This window comes from Natrix helvetica (assembly GCF_964273705.1).
Source record: "Natrix helvetica genome assembly, chromosome: 4".
NCBI classification, from domain to species: Eukaryota; Metazoa; Chordata; class Lepidosauria; order Squamata; family Natricidae; genus Natrix; species Natrix helvetica.
In genome coordinates, this window is record NC_138550.1 from 64260264 (window position 1) to 64287490 (window position 27227).

General features: G+C 39.6%; 1 protein-coding gene across 2 annotated transcripts in view; it reads left to right on the forward strand.

Annotated features, from left to right (window-relative positions):
* DMD (dystrophin) overlaps window positions 1–27227 on the forward strand; it is a 1188090-nt gene that overhangs the window by 481880 nt on the left and 678983 nt on the right. For both annotated transcript variants that reach the window (XM_081951523.1, XM_081951524.1), the window contains exons 30-36: window positions 1288–1398; window positions 4304–4477; window positions 4596–4751; window positions 10670–10840; window positions 17887–18066; window positions 19802–19930; window positions 25930–26100. In XM_081951523.1, the coding sequence (XP_081807649.1) occupies window positions 1288–1398; window positions 4304–4477; window positions 4596–4751; window positions 10670–10840; window positions 17887–18066; window positions 19802–19930; window positions 25930–26100 (1092 nt within the window). The remainder of the gene's footprint in view (window positions 1–1287; window positions 1399–4303; window positions 4478–4595; window positions 4752–10669; window positions 10841–17886; window positions 18067–19801; window positions 19931–25929; window positions 26101–27227) is intronic.

The window sequence follows — 27227 nt, forward strand, 5'->3', positions numbered from 1 at the left end:
CCCCAGATGTGCCAACATGAGTCTCTTAATAAATTGGAACTTAGAGCAATATTTTGCCTTGGCTTCTGATTTAATTTTGGATGTTATTTGGAACACTGACATTATATGTATTTTAATTTATTCTGTTCATGCTGTGGTATTTAATTATTTATTTATAACTTTTATATAGTTACCCAATGCAAATAATGCAACTGAATAGGTTACAAAAAGTTGATATTGGAACACAGTTGTATTTTGAACACACACATCAAATTTATCATTATTTAATTATTTGTTTTTTATTATTACATTTATATACCACCCATCTCTCTCTTTGGGGCAAGTCTAGGTTTTAGAGTGACTCTTATACATTCATATTTTACAAATCTCCACTTGCACAACGTCTATTTCTGGTTTTGGGCCATCTGTGAAAATACAGATCAAATTTGATCTAGAGCCGGGATGGCAAACCTATTGCACGCATGCACAGGTGGCACACAGAGCCATTTGTCAGGGCATGCGAGGCATTGCCCTGTCAGCTGGCCAGTGTGCATGCGCGCTCTGGCCAGCTGAGTTCAGCCTTTTTTAAAGCCATTTTTCGCCCTCCCCAGGTTCCAGAGGCTTTATAGGAGCCTGGGGAGGGCAAAAAGAGCCTCCCCTGCCTTTCCCGGAGGCCCTCCGGAGGCTTCAGGAGCTTTCCTGAAGCCTCCGGAGTGCATAAAAACCGGCCCTGTGGGCAAACCAGAAGTTTGGGAATGGACTTCCGGTTTGCTCATAGGGTCAGTTTAAGCCCTCTGGAGGCTTCAGGGAAGCCTCCTGAAGATCCCTGAAGCCTCTGGAGGGCCTCCGGGGGGGAGGGAGGTTGTTTTTGCCCTCCCCAGGCTCCTGGAGCCTGGGGAGGGTGAAAAAACAAGCAAAAAATGGGGGGAGCGCCTCTTATGCGCACATGCGCACTGGGGGGTTTGCACATTGCATTATGGGTGAGGCACACCCGCACACGACCCACCTGCACTCCCTCCCTTATGGCACGCGAGCCAAAAAAGGTTCGCCATTGCTGATCTAGAGCATTACCAACTTCCAGAGCAAAGTTTTGAAGTATACAAATAAATATAGATGAAGTTAAAATCCATTCCATCGACAATCTATAATCTATTAGTGTACTGATAGTATTGGAATTCAACTTTAATAATTTAAATTTATTTATTGCAATGTTTTTGTGTAAGTTCAGACATATTAGTCTTGTAAAAATAATATAATTTGATTCAAACATGTCTTCTCTCCATCACCACTACCTTTGCATTCACCCAGAAAATTCAATCAGAGTTGACAAGCCATGACATTACCTTGGATGAAATGAAGAAATGTAACTGGGGTAAAGATTCTGCCAAAAGGATATTCTCTCAAATTGATACTACACAGGTTTGTGAACTTAATTTGCTTTTGCAGATTAATTTAGAATCTACTTTCAAATATTTGAAATAAAGTTTAATTATGTGTCTGAAAAAGAACTGAGATTGTGCAAAACTTTGGATCTGATTCAAAAATGTGCTTCATAGCACACAGATTCTTGTTTAGTCTAAAGTTTATAATGATCACTAGAATTTATAAAACTAATATTGGTTAATTTAACAGGTTAATTTAACATGTTAATTAACCACTGCACACTCTATTTATTACATGACAAAACTTGACCACCCTTAAAGTAATAAATTAACTTGATTTCATTGACATACCAAAATTATGGTATATTAATTAAACTGATCAAATGGCTGGGTAATTTTTTTAGATATGGAGTTAACAGCTCATGGTGGGTAGCAACATAAAATGAAAAATATGACATAGTTTATCATGCAGAATTTCCAAACTCTGTTGAAATACTGTATGTAAAGATAAACATAAATGTCGCCTTCTCTTCCAGAAAGATTTATATAGTAGCTATAGGTAAAATGTTGTTTTTAAATTACATTTTTGGGTAGATAACGCTTTTTCTTTCATATTCACATATTTTGCACCAACCACCAGAGGCTGATTGAATGTATTTGAGGAATAATATTTCTTAAAGAAATCCATGAATTAACATATTTTCTAAATTGAGCGCATACAATTAACTGCTATTTCCATGCTGATAATGAATTCTAAATATTTGATCACAACTATTTGTTATTTATGTGAAGTGGTATACTACATCAATTTTTTTTTAAAAAATAATATAAATTAATACATAAGACAAGGAGAACTCTACAGTTGTTTTTAGTCATTTCTATGTAGATTGTCTATTGATTCAGTCACATTTAATTTCTTTAAAATATGTTTCAGTCCAATTTTTATATACTGTACGTTCAAAAGAATAGTAAAGTATAGAGATCCAAGATACGTATATTGTACCAGTGATAGGTTTCAATTTTTTTTAGAACCTATTCTGTAGGTGTGGCCTGTTTTATGGGAGTGGCTCACCGGTCATGTGACCCAGTGGGCATGGCCAACTTGGAAAATGTGGTGAAACTCACTTAACAACGCTCTTGCTTAGCAACCAAAATTTTGGGCTCAATTGTAGTCATAAGTTCTCTTTCTTTCTTTCCTTCTTCCTTTCTTTCATCTCTCTCTCCCACTTTCTTTTTCTTTCTTTTTTATTTTTTTCTTTCTTTCTTCCTTTCTTTTTCTTTCCTTCTTTCTCTTACTCTTTCTTTCTCTCTTTCTCCTTCTCTCTGTCTCTCTCTCTCTTCTCTCCCTCTCCCTCCATTCCTTCCTTCCTTCCTTTCTTGTGTATATCTCTCCCACTTCCTTCCTTCCTTCCTTTCTCTCTTCTTTTCTCTCTTTTTCCTCTCTCTCTCCCCCCCTCTCTCACACACACATCCCTTCCAATTATATTCACAGATATATTCTATGTACTAAAACCTGTGCCCAATAAATCCTATGATCACAGCATTCTGTGTACTACAAGCCAATACACAGAGCTACCAATTCAGTCTCTTACTGTTCTGGGGGCTAACCGAATATGTTTGGTCATCCTGTTATCTCTTGGCCTTGGTTCCCACCTTTTTAGCAGAGTGGTAGAGAGGGCTAATTTCAAACGGCTTTATTTCCTTTTGCCAAAGCCAGATTTCTCTGCTGCTTGATGGGTTGGTGTCCAAAGGTGTTGGGCATGCCATGGAAGGCACATATGTCACACACACAGAGAGACACACTGCGCTTGCAGCAGTGCAAGGCGCATGTGTAAGGGGGACTGGATCAGCTGGGAGGCTGGAAAAAAAGCCTCTGTTTCTCTGCTGCCATGGCTCTTCATTTACAGCTCATCACCACTGCCCCTGCAGCCCACCAGCTGCAGCCCTGCCGGGTGGCTGGCTGGCTGAGAAAGCAGCAAGGGGGTGAGCGCCAGCCATCATCCCTGCCTCCTTCTTCTGCAAGCTGCCGCAGCAGAGAAACAAAGGCTTTATGGTGTGTGTGTGTGTGTGTGTGTGTGTGTGTGTGAGAGAGAGAGAGAGAGAGAGAGAGAGAGAGACAGCCACTTCATTTCCAATGGGGGGGGGGAATCCAGGCAGCTGTCAAAGAGAAGGGAGCAGTGCACACCACGTGGGCTTCTTCCAACAGCCAAAGAAGGAACAGGAGGGGAGGATTCGACTGTTGTGAGAAGTCCACATGGTGCGTGCTCCCTTCTCTTTGACAGCCGCCTGGTTTCCAATAGGGTGGGGTGGGGGAGAAATCCATGCATTTTTCCTCCCTCTACACCACATGGGCTTCTCACAACAGCTGAATCCTCCCCTCCTGTTCCTTCTTTGGCTGTTGGAAGAAACCCACATGGTGTGAACTGCTCCCTTCTCTTTGAGAGCTGCCTCATTTCCAATGGGGGGGAATCCATGCAGAGGGAGGAAAAATGCATGGATTTCTTCCCCACCCCCACTGGAAACCAGGCGGCTGTCAAAGAAAAGAGAGCACACACCACATGGGCTTCTCCCAATCCTCTGCTCCAGCAAAGGAAGTGGGTGGGTGGGGAAAGCCTGGTGCAGACAGGTGGAGCGAATGAGCGAGCAGTGACTGGGCAAACGGGAGGCGCGAGCAAGCGGAGACTGGATGGGCAGAGGGAAAGAGTGGGGGGGCAGGCAAGGGGAGGAGTGTTCTGGTACAGGGCCTCCGGAAGCTCAGGTACGGGAAGGCACAGTAAATTTCATGAAGGGGTATGCACGTACCAGTGCATACTGGCTGAAACCCACCCCTGTATTGTACCCTATTTTAATGGGCTAAGGAGAGGTATAAGTCTATTGAATTGGATTTATTATTGAAGTTAAAGCCTTGTGCTCATATCTTTCCTTCCTTATATATTTTTCAGAAAAAATTACAAGACGTCTTTATGAAATTTCGCTTGTTCCAAAAGCCAGCCAATTTTGAGCAGCGATTACAAGAAAGTAAAAATGTTTTAGATGAAGTAAAATTGCAAGTACCAAAGTTGGAATGGAGAAAAATTGAGCAGGAAGCAATGCAGTCACAGTTGGACAATTGTATGGTGAGTATTTCAAAGGAAGTTATCTGTCATGCATTTTATTATCCTCCAGGCAAATTGCAAACATGAGTTACATTTTGCTTAAATAAAAATACAGTTCCTCTTTTCTTGTGTTCACTAGAAATTATATAAAACTCTTAGTGAAGTGAAATCTGAAGTGGAAACAGTAATAAAAATGGGGCGTCAGATTGTACAGAAGCAGCAAACCGAAAATCCCAAAGAACTAGATGAAAGGCTGACAGCTTTGAAATTACAATATAATGATTTGGGTGCCAAGGTATGTCTTCCAGCTTATTTTCTGATATTTATGTAAAATACACTTTGTATTTATTTGTTTATTTTTATTAGAAAATATATAACTTTCATTACTGAATATGTAAAGTGGTCAATTAATGCAGACAATTTAAATGTAATTCATGCCCTTGAAGGAACAAATTATTGTATATTTTATTTCTCCCTTATCTCTTATTCATACATATTGTGTTTATGTTAAGTATGAAAGCGAACAATATTTTTTTATGTAAGGATTGGCCAAATGTACATGCTCACATATGTTCTTGTCTGTGATGCTTATATAAGCATTTATCAAACAATATCAATTTTTCACAATTATTTTTATGAATCTATATGCATCTATGTTTTATTTTCTGTATATGTAGATACATATTTAGAATAACTCTCTACCATCTTTTAGACAAATTATTATAATGTAGTGCAACTACATTTAGTTTGTGACATTACTTTTACATAGTATAAGTTATACCAGGGGTTGTCAACCCACAGCTCTGGAGCCTCATATGGTTCTTTCATCCATCTGCTGCAGCTCCTTGTGGCTGTTTGACTCCACAATTGATAGGGCTTTCAGTTAGGACAAGTAGAGGAAAAGGGACGTCACATTGGAGGAGACTCTATGGTGGGGGAACTGGATTTCCGGTCAGCTCCAGAATTGAACACAGGGCTTCCGGTTAGGACCTTTGTGACTCTTTGAGTGTTTAAGGTTGCTAATATAGTATTAGTAGTTATACTGAATTTATAACAGTTAGAATGTTTAGCTGTTTCTTATTTATATCTTCTAAATAACTTGTTTTAGTTTACATACAAACTCATCTTAAGAAGAGACCTGGAACAGAATTCATTCTTAATCTCAAGACTTCCTATACTTAGAATCAGGAAAAAAAATAACCTGTTAATGATTTTAATGTAATTGAGATAAGATAATGGTAAAGTTGTATAAGGCCGAGCCTCTCCCCCTTAATCAAGGAAGTAAAGATTCTTGAAACTTTGCATTTCAAAAGGTTCCTTTTATTGAAAAAGAAGTGATAACTGGGCAAAAGCAAAGCAGGATCTGGGGTCCTTAAGGCAATACAATAGGAATAAAAGAAGTTAGAATTCCCTCCCAACCATCTGATGAGGATTTGGCCAATCTGCAGGTGTGAAGATGTTTTTTGTAAGGGACACCCTGGAACAGTGATATTCCCTCCCCACCCATTCCTCGAAAGGTGAGAAATTGCCAGGCCTCTAGGCACCAGGCTAGAAGTTATAAAGCAATTAATTACATGGTAGAAGATATATAGGAAAGAAGGATAGAAAAGTGTAGAGGAATATAAGGCCCCTCTCTTTCCTTGAAGAATGGCAGATTCATGGATCTGACAAGAAGCTTTATTAATGTAGATATTTTTAACATCTTCTCAAAAATTAGTCAGAAAAATTGCTTAATTCATATATAATATCATAGTGGAAAATAATATTTACCAACATGATGTTAATCTTTAACCTACCTGAATGTCTATGGAGATTCTCAGTCATCCAGGTCAAGGTTGTCCCAAAGGTGCATTTAAAGAGGTGACTGGACTTTCTGGTTTTTCTTGAAGATGTTTCACTTTTTGCCCAAGAAGCTTCTTCAGTTCTGACCTGGATGGTGGGGAATGGAAAGATTTATACTCCTTGCAGACAGCTGCACATTTGAGTCGTTAAGGCCACCTAGAGATTTATCTATGTCATCAGGATCACCTGAGTGGTGCAAATTGGAGTGGAACCTTCTTGGACCTGTTGAAAGGACTGTGTTGTAAGTTGGAGATAGGTGATGTCATATACCTCCCCCTCTGTTGAGAGAGGATTGTTTAATTTTGGCATTGATGGCCTCTTTGATCCCTCTTTCAAACCAGTGGTCTTCTCTGTCCAAAATGTGGACTTTGCTGTCTTGAAATGAGTGGCCTGTGTCTTTAAATTCAAATGGACTTAAAAGATGATGAGGGAAGAATTCAATACAAAGTGGAAGAAAAGAAGCATATTATTCATAAATACTTCACAAAACTATACGCACAAGATAGTATGGAGGAAAACAAAACAAAACATTATTTAAACACAGAAAAGATAACACCAATCTCAAAAGAGCAAAGGGAGGCGATAAACAGGCCAATAACGTTAGCTGAAGTGGAATTAGTCTTGGAAAACCAGAAAAATAATAAAACCCCAGGACCAGATGGAATACCAGTGGAGCTATACAAATATAATAAAACAATATTGGAAGAACTAGGAGTGGAAATGTTTAATGAAGTTTTAGGAAAAGCCAAGATACCTGAATCATGGACAGAAGCAATAATATCACTGATCCCAAAAGAAGAAACCAGCCTACAAGAAATTCAAAACTACAGGCCAATTTCATTACTAAACTCCGATTATAAAATATTTGCAGCAATTATGGCAGGAAGAATTAAACAGGTTTTAAATGAACAAATACACCCAGACCAAAACGGATTTTTACCTCACAGACACATTAGAAATAATATAAGAATCATCCTAAATATAATAGAGTACTACGAGGCGCATCCAGAAAAACAAATGGTACTGGTTTTCCTTGATGCACAAAAAGCATTTGGCAATGTAATCTGGAAATTTATAATAACACTATTGGATGAGATGAAATTCTGAGAAAAATTTATAAAAATGATAGAAGGATTTTATAACAATCAGACAGCCAAAGTTCTGATGAATGGAGAAAATTGAAATAAAAAAGGAGTCAGTCAGGGATGCCCCCTCTCTCCTTTGCTGTTTATATTGACTTTGGAAATTTTATTAAATGAATTTCGGAAGGACCAGGGAATAAAAGGTTTAAGACTCAAAAATGAAGAATATAAAGCCCAAGCCTATGCCAATGACTTAGTATTTGTTCTAGAGGACCCATGGCGAAGTGGCAGGACTAAAGATCAATAAAAACAAAACAAAATGATAACCAAGAACATGACAAAAAAGCAAGAAGAGGAACTGGAAGTAACAACCAGAATGCAAATAACTAAGAAAGTGAAATACTTGGGGATCTGGGTGTTGGCAAAATGTTCCACAATTAAAGACGATAATTATAATAAATTAGTGATACAAAGAAAGATTTAGAAAATTGGAAAAATATTCAACTATCACTCATGGGACGTATAGCAACAATTAAAATGAATATTTTACCAAGAATCTTATTCCTGTTGCAAGCCGCACCTATTAATCTGGGTAAAAAAATTCTTTCAAGAATTAAACAAAATAACCGCTAGGTTTATTTGGCAGGGAAGAAAAGCGAGGATTAAACTAAAGTCAATGCAAGACGGCAAGGAGAGGGGAGGTTTAGCATTACCAAATTGGGATCTATACGCATCAGCAGTAACAATAACATGGGTGAAGGATTGGATAGAGCTAAAGAATAAAAGAATATTGACCTTGGAAGGCCATGATTTGCAAGCAGGCTGGCATACATTGGAAAGCTATGCCAAATCTAGACAGCATACTAAAAAAGCAGGGACATCACCCTGCCAACAAAAGTGCATATAGTGAAGGCTATGGTTTTCCCAGTTGCGATGTATGGCTGTGAAAGACCATAAGAAAGCCTGAGCGCCAAAGAATTGAGGCCTTTGAACTATGGTGCTGGAGAAGACTCCTGCGAGTCTCTTGGACTGCAAGGCGATCAAACTGGTCAGTCCTAGAGGAGATCAACCCTGACTACTCTTTACAAGGCCAGATCCTGAAGATGAAACTCAAATACTTTGGCCACCAAATGAGAATGAAGGACTCACTGAAGAAAAGCCTAATGCTGGCAACCGTTGAGGGCAAAAAAAGAAGGGGATGACTGAGAATGAGGTGGCTGATCATCATAGCTAGATATAATCAGAAAAGTGTTGGCCTGTGTGGAAGCAGATAGGTTCACTCTTGAACTTAAAAATAAAGAAGAATCAGAATATTTTGAAGTCTGGAACAGATTTTATGATTGGTATAAGACAAGGTGACAAGACTGGAACAAACTGTATATATTGTGATTGGACAGAAGGATAAATAATGCACTAAGTAAGCTAATAGTTAATGGTTGAGACTAATTGTGTATAATGTGAATGTATGGTCACTTCGACTCTGCGGTACTACATTGTTTTAAATGTAAAAATAATAAAAATATATTTCAAAAAAAAAGAGAGAGCGAGAATGAGGTGGCTGGATGGAATCACTGAAGCAGTAGGCATGAGTTTAAATGAACTCCAGAGGATGGTAGAGGACAGGAAGGTCTGGAGGAATGTTGTCCATGGGGTCATTCATTCATTTCATTTCATTTATTGAATTTATAGACCGCCCCCTCTCCCCGAGGGGACTCGGGGCGGTGTACAGACAAAAGCTAAAACCATATATACAATAACAATATTAAACACCCCTTATTAAAAACAAATTAAATATAGGGTCTGTACAGTGATAATAAAAATTAAAACAGGTTAAAAGGACAACCCCTTAAAATTTAAAATGCCGGTCAGGAGGATTGAAAATTGAAACTATGGTTGGGCCAGGCCAGCTAATTGGAACAGGTGGGTCTTGAGTTTCTTGCGGAAGGAGCAGAGATCGATAGTAGTTCTGATGTCGGGGGGGAGGTCATTCCAGAGGGTCGGGCCCATCACAGAGAAGTCCCTACTCCTGGGCGCTGCCCGCTGGCATTGCCTAGTGGACGGCACCCGGAGGAGTTCCTCCCTGTGAGAGCGAATGGGCCGCAGGGATGTATGGGGTAGGATGCGATCCCGCAGGTAGCTAGGTCCTGTGCCATGGAGCGCCTTAAAGGTGATAACCAACACCTTGAAATGCACCCAAAAAGCCAGAGGTAGCCAGTGCAGCTCGTGCAGGAGAGGTGTTATATGGGAGTATCTAGTACATCCCATGATTACCCGCGCAGCCACATTCTGGACCAGCTGCAGCCTTCGGGTGCATCTCAAGGGGAGCCCCATGTAGAGAGCATTGCAATAGTCCAGGCGGGACGTCACAAGAGCATGGGTGACTGTGCGAAGGGCGTCCCCGTCCAATAGGGGGCGCAATTGGCGCACCAGGCGAATCTGGTGGAACGCCCCCCTTGCCACGGCTGTCACATGGTCGTCCATCGACAGCCGGGCATCCAGAAGGATGCCCAAATTGCGCGCCCGTTCCACGGGGGCCAGTTGTTCGCCCCCGATGGCCAGTGATGGAACCCACTGGTTGAACCGGGGCGCCGGTATCCACAGCCACTCCGTCTTGGAGGGGTTGAGTTTGAGTCTGTTGCTTCCCATCCAGACCCGCACGGCCTCCAGGCACCGGGACATCACTTCGACGGCCTCGTTGGGGTGGTTCGGGGTGGAGATGTACAGCTGAGTATCATCAGCGTACAGATGGTACTCAACCCCCAAACCACGAATGATCTCACCCAGCGGCTTCATCTACGTGTTGAACAGCAGAGGCGAGAGGACCGACCCCTGTGGCACCCCACAAGAGAGTGGCCTCAGGGTCGACCTCTGCTCCCCTGCCAGCACGCATTGCGTCCGGCCAGAGAGGTAGGAGGAGAACCACCGCAAGACGGTGCCCCTCACCCCCAGCCCCTCCAGACGACGCAATAGGATACCATGGTCGATGGTATCAAAAGCCGCTGAGAGATCTAATAGGACCAGGATGGAGGAACAAACCCCCTTCCTTGGCCCTCCAGAGATCATCCACCAACGCGACCAAGGCTGTCGCAATGGGTCAGACACAACTTTGCAGCTAACAACAGCAACAATATTTCAAGAGGCACAGTTTTCAAACAATTGTAGCCAGTTGGTGGTTAAATGGAAATGGGAGGAAAATTACAACCAAGCATGTAGACTTGAGTAATAGTAGCAGTTTGGGTGGTAGACACTTGTGAATTGGGTTTTTAAATTTTCTTCCTTTTTAACATAGGTAACAGAGAAAAAGCAAGAACTAGAGAAATGTTTGAAATTATCTCGGAAACTCAGAAAGGAAATGAATGCTCTGACAGAATGGCTGGCAATGATAGATTCAGAACTGACAAAGAGATCAGCAGTAGAAGGAGTGCCTATCAATTTAGATGCTGAACTTGCCTGGAGCAAGGTAAACATTTTTGTCTTACCTTTAAACTCACATATTTTTCCCTGCAGTCATCACCCTTTCTCAAAACAGTTTTCCTTCAGCATTATAAACTGCATATTATTTGATCCATAAATACTTAGGCTTTTGTCTTTTACTATCACATGATTTCAACGTTTCATGCTGTGTACCAAACCAGACAAACAAACCAAAACTATATGTCGTTATAAGTTTCAGGTGTTATATTGTTTAGTGAGGTACTGCTCTAAGTAAACAAAAGAATTTCATAGCAAAAATAATCAAGCATACTTTTTGAAACTGTTATTCAATTATATCCTTATTTTCATTTTTGTTTATTTTAAATTAAGGTGATATGCAATTTATTTATTAGAATTTGTCAAAAAAAATGAGAACAAGAATAAAAGAAAATCTTTGGATATTATTTGTTTTAAAGCATAAGTTTTCATCTTTTCAAAGCTTTTCCTTATAAATACAGCTGCATACAATATGCAGTTTTCCCCAGATTACAATGGCTATTGGGATAGGAACTGCAAATGCAGTGGTCAAGTGCAATGCCACATGATCACTTATTAATGGTAATCTGGCAGTCCCACTTATTGTTGTAACCCCAGGATGGTGTGGGTTGTTAAGTGGAAAAAAGCAGAGGTCCAAAATAAGGAAGATAAGTGGGTGTGTGGATAACATGGGGATTGTGCAGGTGGGTGCTGTAAAATGATTGTAAATGTGGACAGATGTGTAGGGACTGTGCTCAAGTGGGGATTGCTGCAGGGGGGCATGCTATAGACTTCAAGCAGCCAAAAGATGCTAGATCCCTGGACTCTCTTACTCTCTTACTCCACAGTGGGGCACCTTGAGAGGAAAAAAGCAGCAAGGATGGTCTTATGTAAATGATTTGTGTTGTTTATTAAGTTTATTAACAAATATATCTTTGCTATTTTACTTTTTTATATGATGACTATTTTATATGAATTCATATTCAGAATTTAATTACTTCATACATAATTATGTCATTATATCATAAACAAATGATTTGGCATGATTTTTACTTATATAAGGTGATAAAGTGCATTTCACCACATTTTTTTTCTTTTAAGGTGCATTTCACTACCAAATACATCTTGTTAAAGAAAAAAGGTGTTTTTTCATATATTTTACATATTTTATTTTTTTTAACGGAATTAAACATTTTGTTTCAACTTTTTAAACTGCTTAGCATTCATTAAAAGCAAGAATTTGAAAGGGGTCTTAAATATGTAATATTTTAAATAAATTTTAAATCTAAGTAATCAACATTTTTTCTATTTTTTTATTTTATTCAAAGGGAAGTTAAAATGAAAAACTCCAAAATAATAATAATAAAAAATTAATACTTTAAAAAGTGCATTGAAAAGAAAAAAAACAATATAATGTTATTAGTTGATTAATTTCTGCTCGCTGGTAGATGGCTCTTTCCAATCCACAATACAATCCAACAGCTGACTGTCAATAGCTATCCACAATACAATACAACAGCTGACTGTCAATAGCTTTAAATAAAAAAAAATAAGGAGAAAAAGACTTCCCCCTGGACTCTTTTTTCTGTTATTTAGTTTCTTCACTTCCAAACTGCAGAAGACAAAATCCTCTGAGGCTTTGGTATTTTAACCTCCACTGCCTCCTTTTTCTTCAATAAAATTCCCCAAAAGCCAGTTAGCCGCTAATTCCACTTCGGAACCCTTTTTAAGATTGAAATCAGATTTTCTTTTTACCTGTGAGTTGGCCAATAACTCACCCGGTTTCAGCACTCCATTCCAACACCGTTCTAACACAAATAACTTAATCCAGATGCCCCAGCTTTGTAGCAATCATTTAGTTACGGCTGCCGCCTCTGCTTCCAGTTTGAAGAGCTTTTTCTCTGACCTGCCGAGGAACTGCTGGTTCTTCTTGGTTGTCCGAGAAATCTTTTTTTCTTCCCCATCCCTCCAGGCTGGTTCCAGTCCGAAGACCTCCTGACAGCAGTTTGTCAGGCTGGATTTTCACAAAACCTGGCATTGCTCGCTATTTTCCAACCAGTCTTGCCACAATGCTTCTGGTTTCCACCACATTTGTTTCTTAATGGTATCCGTTATCAATTATTGTCTAATTAAATATAATAAACTTTGAAAGAGCTAATTTTAACAAACTCAGAGAGAGCCTAGAAAGGATTCTATGGATGAAAATCCTAAAGGGAAAAACAACTCAAGAAGCGTGGGAAACTCTGAAAAATGTGATCATAAAAGTCCAGTCCAGCACAATACCATTGAAAAAGAAAAACAAGAAATCCAAGAAGAAACCAGCATGGCTACACAAAGATCTATCTGACAAAATGAAAGATAAAAAGGACAAGTACAAAGAATGGAAGGAGGAACACTTAACTAAGGCAGAAACATGCAAAGATGAAGTCAGAAAAGCAAAGACTCAGAATGAACAATAATTTTAAACAAGTTTCTTTCAACATATTAATAAGAAACAAGTCAAGGAAACAGTTGTAGGAAGTTATCACCCAGCCCTCTCCCAGAAAAATGAAATATCCTAGGAAATATTGAAAAGGCAGAATATTTCTCTGGATGTGAAAAGAAACATGTTTCAAAAAGACAAGGTAACTCTCCCTGCAGCTTCCTGCCCCCATGAGCCATTAAAGCCTGAGCCAGTCCCTTTACATAATAAAAGAGTTCTCCCCTTCAGCTCTAGGGGGATGGGAATGAAGGCATGATAATATAAGCCTTTACTCAATTGACTACATGGCATCTGAACTCAACCAAACCTGGGTTCAAAACTCAGCCTAGAGGGTTGCCCTTGCATGGGCCCATGTGAGTCTGAAACCAATCAGAATACATTTCTTACACAGGAACAGGAAACAGATAGGTGGGGCCGAACAGATTATAAAAAGCCCTGCAAGCCCTTCTTCGACCCTTCTTCCCTTCTCTTCTTCATCACCCAACACCTGGAAGCATGTGATCACCTTTTTCCCGAGGACCTCCAGCCATGCGGTCCTGTCCTCCATTAAAACATTAAACCATCTTTCTAAGCAGCCTCCATGCCTCCAGTGTCTTTTTCCCCACTTGGGGGCGAACCCAGAAGGACATTTCTTCCAACACAGTAGGTCCGTTAAAGAGAGAAGATGGCAAGGAAGTAACAGGCAGTAAGGAGAAAGCAGAGCTTTCTTTGTATCAGTCTTCACACAAAAAGAAATTATAGTCCAACATCAGTGGTGGGTTTCAATTTTTTTTGGATCCTACTCTGTGGGTGTGGCCTCCTTTGTGGGAGTGGCTTGCTGGCCATGTGACCTGGTGGGAGTGGCTTGCCAGCCATGTCACTGGGTGGGAGTGGCTTGCTGACCATGTGACTGGGTGGGAGTGGCTTGCTGGCCATGTGACTGGGTGGGAGTGGCCAAGATGATGTCACTGAATTCTTTGCCCCAATGGATGAACTACAATAAGATTAAAATAAGTACAAAAACAATAAAAGAGCTACTTACAGAAGGAAGATGACTGTTCTTGTCAGTCTTCAGTATCACGGACTCCAATGAATGGGCTGCACAAAGAAGAGACACAGAAATGAACTCTTTCATTGCATGCACTGCATTGGGATGAAACCAGCACACAAAATAATAGAAAAGGAAAATTACTCTCCTTTTTTGCGTGTTCTGCACCACCACCTCACCACCTTGCTCCAACAACCTGCACAAAGGAGAGACACAGAAAGCAAGACTTTAATTGCATGCACTGCATTAGGATGAAACAAGCACACAAAATAATAGAAAAGGAAAATTACTCTCCTTTTTTGTGTCTCCTGCACCACCACCTCACCACCTTGCTCCAACAACCTGTACAAAGGAGAGACACAGAAAGCAAGACTTTAATTGCTTGCACTTCACTATCTCAAGGATGGACACAGCACAGAACACACCACACCCAGCAATAAAGACAGCTACTTACAGAGGAAGGATCCCTGGCTTGCCGGTCTTCTGCACACTACCTTATCGATTTACTTTGCTCAAAAAACCTGCACAAAGGACAGACACAGAAAGCAAGACTTTAATTGCTTGCACTACTATATTAAGGATGAAACAAGCACACAAAGCAATAAAACAGCTACTTACATAGGAAAGATGACTGTCCTAGCGGTCATACTCTGTTGCCTCTTCATCCTGTTAAATAATACTAACTGCAGAAGATCTAAAACAATATTGGACTCAATTGTGGTTGTAAGCTGAGGACTACACTGCAGATAACAGAAGGGACCTCTGTTTTCACCCAACAATGTACAGTCTTTTCAGGAAGGATGTCCCCCAACAAACAGGAAAGATATAGTCTTTCATCCAAGAAGATAGTTCAAGAATGAATGTCATATTCCCAGAGCAATACAGATTTCCTTTTTCTGAAATTTAGTTCTCAGTTCCAAAAAACAGGAATATATGAATTAGGTTCAGTAGTTAGGTCAGTCCAAGTAGCTATTCAGAAGTTAGTGGTTAGAAGCAATGGTAAAGCAAGATATGGAATTAAAACTAGAAATATTTTGTTGGCTATTTGAAAGGGAGTACAATATATATTTAATTTTACACATGTTAGCAGCTGCTGGAATTGCATAACAGTGGAAAAACAGAGATATGAAAATGAATAAATATTACAATGTGCAGGAATAAATAAATTGACAATTAAAATCAAGAAGGTTTTGAATACTTTTTCACGTGGGATTTGTTTTAGCAATTGCTAACTAACGGAAACAGAAATTAGAAATCCAAAAGTATGAAAGAAAACACCAATTATGTAAGGAAAGGTCCCTAAAATGTATAAGGAAATATTACTAGATCATTATTAATGCGTAGATAACTGCGGGACATTACACACCCACACTCACACAAACTATGATAGTGCCAGGAAAACACCAAAAAAGAAGACACCCCCCCCAAAAGACTCCAAATGAAACCAGTTTTTTTTCCTAACCCTAAGGACAGAAAAGACAAAGCCACTGGAATAAAAACCATCAAGGCATTGTGGGAAATTATAAAGGACAGTGCCAGGAAGCTCGCAGAACCATCAACCACCTCAGAATTACATAAACAACAAGGGTGAAACACACAAAATCTGGCAAAACTGCCTTGCACCAACCTGGCCTGCCCATAGAAAAGCAGCCACTTTGAGATACATAAACCCGGTCTGAACACTTTCAAGCAACATATTGCTTCACAAAGAAAACATTTGCAAAAAGGAATAACATTTCTTGTAGTAAATATATTTTATAAACAATAAAAAATAAAAAATTCCCAAAAAATAATTTAAAAAAGATATTCTATAAATTTAAAAAATCCTTAAAAACTGGTTGCCGGCCGCCCCCCGCGTTGCCCATGCCAGCCCGCCGCTTCAGCTAGGGAAGGCCCGAAGGCCTCCCCTCGCGGAGGATTGCTGCCCACCGCCCCCGCCAGCCCACCGCTTCAGCGAGGGAAGGCCCAAAGGCCTCCCCTCATGGAGGCTTGCTGCCCGCTGCCCGCACCACCCGCGCCAGCCCACCGCTTCAGCAAGGGAGGGCCTGAAGGCCTTCCCTCGTGGAAGCTAGCCTCCCGCCGCCCCCCTCGCGCTTAGTTGCTTACCTGAGGGAAGCTCCTGGAAGGCGAAGGGAAGGGAGTTTTGAAATGGATGACCCGCTTTTAAATGGGTCGCCTCCAGCCCATTCACTGATTGGCTGAACTCCAGCCAATCAGTGAGCGTCAGGCTGGGCTACCCTAGTTTAGTTCGGACGGACGGGGGAGCGAGCGAGCTGCGTCGGGATGGCAAGGGTGATCGAGCAACAGGGCTGGTGCCGGTTCCCAGAAGTTATTTCCAGGTCCGGTTACTTCCGGGTTCAGTTATGAACTGGATCGCCCGAACCAGTGCGAACCGGCAGGAACCCACCACTGTCCAACGTACAAAAAGAACCTACTGTAAAAGACAAACTAGAAATAAAAATTAAAATAAGCAAGAAAATGGTAAAAGAACACCTATCTGACCTTGACAAATATAAATCACTGGACCTGACTGATTACATCCCAGAGTTCTGAAGGAGCTGGCAGAGGTTATCTCAGAACATTGTATCATATCTTTCAAAATTCTTGAAGCACTGGGAAAGTAACAGAAGATTGGAAAAGGGGTGCTGTGGTTCCCATCTTCTTATCTAATTCAGTCTCCACAGTAAATATATCTTCCCAAAAAGTTCAGATAGAAGTGATTGCCAGTTAAGTGTAATAAATTCATTCTCCAATCTTCCTCAGTCCTCCTAAGATTAAACAATTTGTCACTTCTCCCTTCAATCAAGTTTCTAGGAAATATATTTTCTGGATATTTTGATCCAAGATTAAAATAAAATTCAAAAGAAGTAAACTATTTAGTTTGCAAATACAAAAAATGCAATAACTTTGAGATGAGAGTACAATATTAATAAAAACACTTCACCATCTAAAAATGTGCCGTGTTCCCTTACCAAGAGAGCAAAATTTATTGAAACAGCATCATAAATCAAAGCAGGGCCAGGGGGGACAGTTAGAGTTCATCAGGGGGTTAAAAGTTAAAACCCAGGCTTGCTTAGAAAGGAAGATAGATTTGCCCAGTGACTTTCTGACTGCTCCCACAGCGAACTGGAATCTTCAAAACTCCCTTCCCAAGAGGATTCACAGCCATCCAAAAATCACCTTGTGTCATTCCTAATTGCTTCCATTCAGATCCAGGCTGCAGGCGCTGCCAGAGAAGCAGCTTTGTCAGCAAAAACAGCAGATTATTGGCAAGAGAGGAAAAAGGCTGTTGCTGTATAACAGCCATTTTGTGGAGGCACAATCAACGAATTCTTAACATATTTATCATTAGCTGCTTGATTAGTTGTAATGTTTTAGGGTGCTACATTATGATATTCACTATTAATGCAGATTTAGTTCTCTTTCAATTTATTTTAATACACAAAGTATTCCAATATATGAATGGCAATACTGTTATGCATAATACAAATTTCAGAATCATTGTCTTCACATTTACTGTTATCCATTCCATATGTGCTTTCTACAGGAAACGCAGTTAGAGACGGAAAAAAGACAGCATCAGCTGAAGATTATCACTGACTTGGGAGAGGGACTGAAGATGGTGCTTAAAGGGAAAGAAAGTTTGGTGAATGATAAACTCAGCCTTCTCAGTAGTAACTGGATTGCAGTAACTTCACGAGCTGAGGAATGGCTTAATTTGCTGCTGGTAAGAGTTACCAATTAGTACTTCCCTACTTTGATGATCCCAGAGATGGAACATCACTTTTTTAGTTTTTTAGACAGAGTTCCCAAGTGATTTATGTCTTATTTTATATAATAAAGATTTGCCTTTAAAATCACAATGATATATCAATTTTGTGTTTGTAACTAAGAGAGAGCTATTTTTTTTAAAAAAATCTCTATATTCTAAAAATTGCTGCACATTTTTTGTTTATTAATTCTAGAAAAAATATATTAGTAATTATATAATAAGTTTAAAGATTCCTAAATTCATGTTATGGCATAGTTTTTAAATTGCTTTCCTTGCACTGCAGGAGTATACATTTTTTAAATAAAAGTGGCTACAGGTAGTCCTCGAGTTATGAATGTAATGGAACCTGCCCATTCCATTCATAACCCAAGGATTCATGGGAGTGAATCTTGTATCTTGAACAAGTTCACTCCCTCCTTTCACCCATGCATTCACTAATCAAATGTGAGGCTCATTAAGTGCACATGGGGTATTTCAGGATAGGGAAGGCCATTGGGGAGACCTACCAATGGAAAAGACCATCCAAGGCCTCCCTGACCCACTAAAATACTTCATGCCGGCCCAATTGTTTTCCCTCCAACCTGCCACACCGGGTCACTTACCTTGTGAAGATCTAGAAAGCAGATGTCTCTCCAGCCTCATGTGCTCCTTTCGGCCCTCCCCAGGCCTCCCCAGGCCCATTGCAGGCCAGAATAGAACCTCTGGGGGTTAGAACTGGCCCTCTGAGGCACTTTTCGGCCATCCACAGGCCTACCCCAGCCCATTGCAAGCCAAAATGGAGCCTCTGGAGGCCATATTTGAATCTCTGTGGTGGGATCTGGCTCTCCAAGGCTCTGCCCCTCTGTGGGATTACTCCGGCCCATTTGCAGGCTGAAATGGAGCTTCCAGGGACTGGATCTGAGTCTCAGAAGCCCTGTTCAAAGGCCAAACAGGGCTTCTGAGGGGCGGATCTGTCTCATACAACCACAATTTCGTCTGGCAAGATTCTGTGTGAGGCCTCTGGATGGTTGAGTGGAGCTTCTAAGGGGCAGATCTGCTCCTTAGAAGCCCTGTTCAGCAATCCAGAGGCCTTGGCCAGCCCATTACAGGTTGAACGGGGCTTCTGAGGGGTGTATCTGCTCCATCAAAGCTCCATTTCAGCCAGCAAGTTGCCAGTCAAGGCTTCGGGATGGCCAAACAGGGCCTCTGAGGAGTGGATCTGCCCCTCAGAAGTTCCCTTTTGGCCAGCAACATGCAGGAAGAATGTTGCCGAGCCTCTGCAGTTGTTCATAAGGGCGAACAATTGCCGTGGTACTGCAAGATTCATAGTTTCGGGGCTTGTTTGGAAACACTGATTGCATAACTTTGAATGTTCACTAAGGGAATGCTCATAACCCGGGGATTACCTGTATTGATTTTTTAGCTCACTTTGGATCCCAATGTCTATATCATTGCAACAGATGGACAGCTCTGTTTGCTTCATCTCTCCCATTATATGTAACTTTGTAAAGAATTAGAACTAAGTTATATATTTTTTCTGATTTTACCTAGTATTTACTTACTTTTTCAGTTCTAAAATAGTTTCATGGAACTGCTTTTATAGTTTTTGTAGTTTGACAATATAATAACTTACATAGTAATGCGGTTTTTTTTGTTTCCCTTTGACCCTAATTGTTTAGTAACATGTTGGTTTCTCTTTACCTACTTCTAGACATATCAGAAACAAATGGAAACATTTTTTCAAAATGTTGCTAATATCACCACATGGATATATCAAACAGAAATACTCTTGGATGAATCTGAAACCCAGAGCCCTCAACAGAGAGCCAATATTCTTAAGGTAACAAATGCAAACCTCTGAAAATTATTTTTTTAAAGGCTAGTTGATTCTTTGTACATGAACATAATTGTATCACAGATTCGCCCTGTGGATTTTCAAGTAAACTTTTGAACTTTGAGCACATTATGTTTCAAAATAATGCTATATGTTATCATACCTTTTAAAATTCTTAGAAAGCAAAGGCCTGAGGTCTTGTGAACAAAATATTTATTGTTAAGTAGCAATATAGTATTTACATATAGTGCAACTCCACCTCCTCTTATGGGGTCTGGGGTTTTTTGAACATTTTATATCTATCAGTATGTTCCATTCAAGAGTTTCATCCCACCAAGTTTCTGTAATTCCAACTATATCATATGTACCTTCATGTATTAATAATTCAAGTTCACCTTGTTTGTTCCCCAACTTTGTGCATTTGTATATAGGCATTTGAGATCATTATGTCTGATTCTTGGTGTGTTGCCTATGTCTTCTATTAGGTGTTTAAATTTGTCTTCCTTCCCATCCTTCCTTAATTGATTTGTTTTCTAGGGGTTTTTGCTTGGAGATACTAAAGATTAGTCACCCCCCCCCCCATTTTAGTTTAAAGCCCTCCTGATAAGTTGAGCCAGTTGTTTTCTGAAAACATTCTTCCCAGTTTTTGTGAGGTGCAACCCATCTATTGTGGTCTGGTAGCCACCCGTCCCTATGGCAGCTGACTCAAGGCAATCTGAGAGCTCTGAGGGGGAAGAGAGAATGGATCTGTCAGAGATAGAGATAGAGTGTGAGCCATCCATCAACCCTCAGATGGAGAGTCAACACCCCCCCCCCCCCAGATCTGGAGGTTGTTGATTAGGAAGAGGAGGAACAGCTGGGTCCAGTCCCTGACACACAGATGCAAAGAAGGCAGAGAAGAGGAAAGCAGTGGGAATCTATGGGCTGGCCTATTGGGACGGAAGAGTCACCACTGCTAGCTAATCCCCACCCTAGCTCTAGGAATAAAAGGCAGTGGGCAGAGGCAAATAGATGTGGCAGACAACTATTCATCTCCCTGTCATCAGTCACTGATAGCCTGAACTTCTGAATCCTATTTGGAACTTAACAGAATTCTTTTTGGCACTGATAATCAAGCGCACTTTCTGAGCATGTGTGTGTGTGTTTCTGCTGCTGGTAGAAAGTGAGTGCCCCTTCCAGGGCTTTTTTTGCAAGTGTGGGGGGAGGGAGGGAGGGAGGGAGGGAGGGAGGGAGAGAGAGAGAGAGAGAGAGAGAGAGAGAGAGAGAGAGAGAGAGAGAGAGAGAGAGAGAGACTCCTGGTGTGTTGGGGCCATTTCAGGGAGAAAAAGAGTGAGCATTGCTTTCCAGAGGCACTTAGAGACTTTGTTAGCCTGAGAGTTTGCCAGGGCTGCTGGTGCTCCTAATAAAGGGAATGTTTAATTAAATACAGAGAGCTTGTTGTGGTTGGGAGCCGGGTCAGAACACCATCCCTTGACAAAAGGCCATTGTGGAGATAGTGTAGACCAGTGGTCGGCAAGCCGCGGCTCGCGAGCCACATGTGGCTCTTTACACATTTTAATGCGGCTCTTCTGTGTGCCGGGCGCCCGCTCCCCTCCCTCCTCTCGGGCACTTCAAAACAAGCGCCCCTTTCCCTTTTTTCTTTTTGACCCACAATGATTAGGGAGGATCCTGAAGTCGGGCGGGGACGAGAAGCGAGGAGGCAGAAAAAGAAACGGAGGCTAAGGAGCTTCCCCCCGCCCCCTCCCAGCAAAAATCTAACTGGGGAGCCGGGTGGGCATAGCAAATTAGCCGATCACGCCGCGTGGGCAGTAGCAAATTAACCGATCACGCCGCGTGGGCAGTAGCAAATTAGCTGATCACGCCGCGTGGGTAGTAGCAAATTAACCGATCACGTGGCGTGATCGGCTAATTTGCTACTGCCTGCCCGGCTCCCCGGTTAGATTTTTGCTGGGAGGGGGCGGGGGGGAAGCTCCTTAGCCTCCGTTTCTTTTTCTCCCTCCTCGCTTCTTGGGGCTCCACCAATGGGGGAGCAAGGCCCGCCCAGCGCCAGGCTTTGGGCTAACACAGAGGTCTGCAAAGTTGGCTGTTTTAAGACTGGTGGACTTCAATTCTCAGAATTCTGGGAGTTGAAGTCCACAAGTCTTCAAGCTGTCAGGTTTGAAGACCCCTTGGGGTTTTTTTCCTAAAGGGTTAGGGATGCAAGGATCTTGTAACTTGACAGCTTTAAGACTTGCGTGCTTCAAATGCCAGAGTTTATTGAAACTAAAAACAGTGTACCATCCTATGTATTTTCGGTTTTAAAAATGTGGCTCTCAAAATAAATTTCAATCGTGGTTTTGGCGAGATTTGGCTCAGTTGAAAAAAAAGGTTGCCCACCACTGGTGTAGACCATGGTCCAGGCATCCAAAGTTCTTTTGGCAACACCAACCCTTTAGCCAGTGGTTCACTTCTAGAATCCTTTGTTCTCTTACTGGATGTTGACCTTTTGTTGGCAGTACAGATGAAAAACTACTTGGCACCTAACACCTTAATTTTCTTGCCTAGCAGTTCGTGTCACTCAATATTGTTTTCAGGTCCATTTTTGTGTCATTCATCCCTACATGTAGTAGTAGAAAAGGGTAATAATCTGTGGGTTTTATTATTTTGGTTAGGTTCTCAGCCATATCTTTCATTTTTGTTCTAAGTGATTTTTTTAAATTTTTTTTTTTATTTTCAGACAAACACAAACACACAACACATATTTTGTCTCTTTTGCCTCTTCAATTACGTACAGTGTGTCAATTGGTAACAAAGTCTTTCTGTGTCCTTTCCGTGGTCCTCACTTGAATTTATCAAAATTCACATATTGACAATCAAGATATCTTTGTATACATTGTTATTATGCTTCATCCTATTCTAAGTCATTCAATCATTTTAGCATTGATAACATTCTCTAATAGTTTCCAATTCCATGTTTTTTCCCATTATTAGTATCATCAATCTAATATACATGTATACAAATTGTTATACTTATTAAACATCCATTAAGCCCAGCTATTATTACATCCTTTCAACATAAGGCATATTAAATTTGAAGTAAATTTATATTATAACATTTTATTACATTATCCTGAAATCATCCAATGATATTACATCTTTCTAATCTATTTTATATAGAATTGTTTATCTTTTATAAAAAGGCTTTTCAACATCATCTCCATAATCCTCACTTACAGTTTGTATAAGATTTCATATTATCAATCTAATATATATAAATGCTTTGTTATCATTATTAATCATTTATTTGACTATAGCTGTTATTATGTTGTACATTACACTCAAAGTTTAACTATATTTAACTAAATGTATTGTAACATCGTTCTATTATCTTAGCATCGATAACATCATCTCATAATTTTCAATTCCATGTTTTTCCCTATTATTAGTATCATCAATCTAATCTACTTGTATACAAATTGATATAATTATTAAACATCCATTAAGCCTAGTTATTATTGCATCCTTTCAACTTAAAGCATATTAAATTTAATGTAAATTTATATCATGACATTTTGTTACATCACCCCTGAAATCATCCAATGATATTGCATCTTTATATTGTATTCTATATAAAATTGTTTAACTTTTATAAAAAGGCTTTTCAACATCATCTCCATAGCCTCACCTACAGTATTGTATAAAATTTCATATTATCAATCCAGTATATATAAATGCTTTGTTATCATTATTAATCATTTATTTAACTATAGCTATTATTACGTTGTACATAGCACTCAAAATTTAACTACATTTAAGTAAAATTTATTGTGACATTTCATTTCATCATCCTGTATCCTTCCAGATATAGTGTAGTCCAATATCTCTTGCCATTTGTAAAGTCTGTATTCTAAATGTTTTCTTGATAAGTCTTATGTGGACTTCTCTTAAGAACTTGTTGTCTATTATAAGAATTCGAAACCCTTTATCTGCTCTGTTTATCAGCTTCACTTTTGTTATCATTAGTGCTTTTGCTGAGATTACTCTCATTATTTCTGCCAAATTTTCTCTCCTTTCTTCATCCAAAATGAAGATCCAGTTCATCAATTTCTCCTTTCTGTATTTCACACCTGTCATTTGCCTCCACTCTCAGTTTGCTGTCAACGTCAAAATTTTTCTTATCACTTTCATATGTCTGTTATTTTTTCACCTCTGCCCTCAAACTTCATTGCTGTCCCCATACTTTTTGTATTTTGATCTATAATTTCAAATCTCTTTTCAATTCTCTCTGTAATTATTTAAACTTTTTGAATTTCTAAGAAAATTATTTGCAAAGTTAGTGCCTTTTCTTCTTCACATTGTGCCATTTTCCAGGTTATAAACACTGCCAAAACATCTGAGACTTTTTAGGTCAAACAAATTCAGTGGAATTTTTCAAATCAAAGCTTTCTCTTTCCTTCAAAGGAACACCTGTATCAACAAAACATTTTCCATGGTGCCTTTCAGTAAACAAAGCTTATAGCTTTATCAGATATTGTCAAGCCTCTAGCCACTAGATGGCAGTGTTACCTCTTTTCTATCTGTTTCTGCCTCTCTGTCCGAGCGGGGGGGGGGGGGGACCTGTAAAAATTACACTGCATCCCAGCCTTACGAGAGAAGAAGCTTTAATCCACGAATACAAAAAATGGAGAAAGTATAGAGGAAGAAGGAAGAAAAAGAGACCAGTCCAGTTTAAAAGTAAGAGGCATTTATAAAGAGTCCATCCATAGAAAACAAATAAAGTTAAGGTAGAAAAGATAACACAATCATCTTAAACCAGAGTTGATTTGCCACTTGTTTTCTTCTATCCTCTATTTTATTTTAAATTCCAATTCTTTTGGGTTTTCCCTTCTCTAAGAATAAAAATTTTTCTCACCAATTCGACACACACTCCTGCACAGTTTCTGTTTCAGAGGCTTGTCCCAACCTTTGGCAGCCATTTTGGTTGCTTCTCTTGTAGCTGGCAAAAAGAGCTTTCTCCTGGATCAATCAGGGGCTTTGTGATACCCGTGAGATCAGTAGGACATGCTCTTCTCTATCACTGTTCCTTCAGAACAGTTTAGGTCCAAAAGGACCATCCAGATCAGAGATATCAACAGCAATCCTGGAGACCCAAGATTGCAAGTTGTGTCGTTGCGACTTCAGGCCTCACCCCCATTCTAAGTGATTTCTATGTTTTCATAATATTAAAGTAATATTAGTAATTAGGACTGGAGAATTTTAAAAAATCCTGAATCATTGCCACTATAAACATACATAATTAAATATTCTGGAAATCTCCAACTATCTCAAGAAATGTAAAGTATTATTTTTCCTAAATCCAAAATTATAATACTGTACAAATAAATTATCAGTTTATTTGATTTAAACTTATTTCATGGAGAATGGAAATAACCTTAAAATCATCATAATATATTTTTGAAAGTCCTCTAAGAAGAGAATATTTATCAGCAGGCAATTCTTGAAATTAAAGAACAACAAATATGTAATTTATTTAATAACAGTTGTTCATTTTATAGTACTAAACATTAATAGGATTTATGCGGATTCAGATCTAAATGATTTTACTGTAAGTAGTGCATCTTGGTTCCTTTTATTTATAACTGACCAGGAAATCTATTCTAAATCCAGCACATTTAGCATCAATTGGTAACAGATTTTAGCTTAAATCATCACCTTACTTGGTACAAGTTTCTGAGATGATGCAGAAAGTAAAATACCCTTTACTAGCTTTTGCGTCTTTGTATTGAAAGCTTTGAAAAGCATGTTGCTTCATAGCTACAAATAATTTATTCTCCTTTTTAAATTATTTTTTAAGGGGAGATTCTACCAAATGCTTTAATTGGTTCATACATAAATCTGTTTACAAGAAATATGACACAGTTATGTGTAGCTATCAGGATTCTTGGATTTTTTATTTTTTATTTTCCTTTCTTTTTTCCTGTTTTTATATTCAATGTAAAGCTCTGTGTTTTACTCATGTTTTGCAGTGCTTAAAGGGTGAGCTAAATGATATGCATCCAAAGGTAGACTCTGTTCGTGATCAGGCAGTTGACTTGATGACAAACTGTGGAGGTCACTGCAAGAAAGTAATAGAACCTAAACTGATAGAGCTCAACCAATGGTTTACAACAGTATCAGAAAGAATTAAATGTGAAAAGGTAAGAGAAATACGCCTGCAAAGAAACTTGTATTCTTGAAAATGGAACATTTTAAGTTCATAATTCTAAAAGGCAATTTTCCAAATAAAAATTAGCAAGAATAAGAGCTGCATCTCTGAGGGTTTTGTGTAATATTTATGGTGCTTTTATTCCAGGTACATCTTAGTTACATCTTTTCAGAGGTGGGTTCCTACCGGTTCAGACCAGTTTGGCCAAACCAGTAGTAACTTGGCGGCCTGGGTCACTGGAACCCCCAAACCGGTTCTCCCAGCAGTGCCATAGATGCCGCCATCTTGTTTTTGGCTTCTGTGCATGCACAACGTTTTAGTACTGTGCATGTGCACGCAGCACACTGTGCAACCATGAGCAAAACAGCAGTAGCGGCTGCCAGAACCCACCCCTGCATCTTTTGCTATGTATTTAAAAATTAATAGTTAGAAAAGGCTATGCATCTTTAGAATAAAGGAACATGTGCTATTATTCTAAAGGCTTTAATATATGTGAAAAAGCTGTTGTATGGCTTTTCTAAATAGTATGTTATTTTATAATAAACTTAGACTAATATTTCTATGTGGAAAATTGCTTATTGTGATGTGATCAGTGTTTGCATATGAACCAAAAACTATTGTTATTACAGGTTTTATTTATACAAGATTGTGAAATCATTCTGGAAAAATCCAAACTGTGGTGGTCTGGCTTTGTTTTTGGTTTGTTTGTTTGTTTTTGCTACTATATAACTTACATTTCTTCTTTTTATTTGAACTTAATAGCCACATCTGCAAAGAACTAGTAGGGTGGGTGTCAGATCCCTGAAAGTGATACTGCCATTCAGTTGGGAGGAGGGGGGCCCTGGAGTCGATTTATTAGCAGTGCCTGTGACAACTGATATTTTACAACTGGTTTCCTGGTGTCAAAGTTCCTTGAGATCCCTCCACCTTTTGGGGGAATGTTTATGATGGCCATGTGGGGCATTTCACTTTAACGTCTAACGGAAGATAGCCATGGGAATATATGTTTATTTGGCTCTCAGGGCAGTGGATAAAGGAAACATCTTCACACTTGTGTATTGGCTAAAATCTGCATTCTAACTAAATCTGCATTCTAACTAATCCCTAAGGGGATTCAGA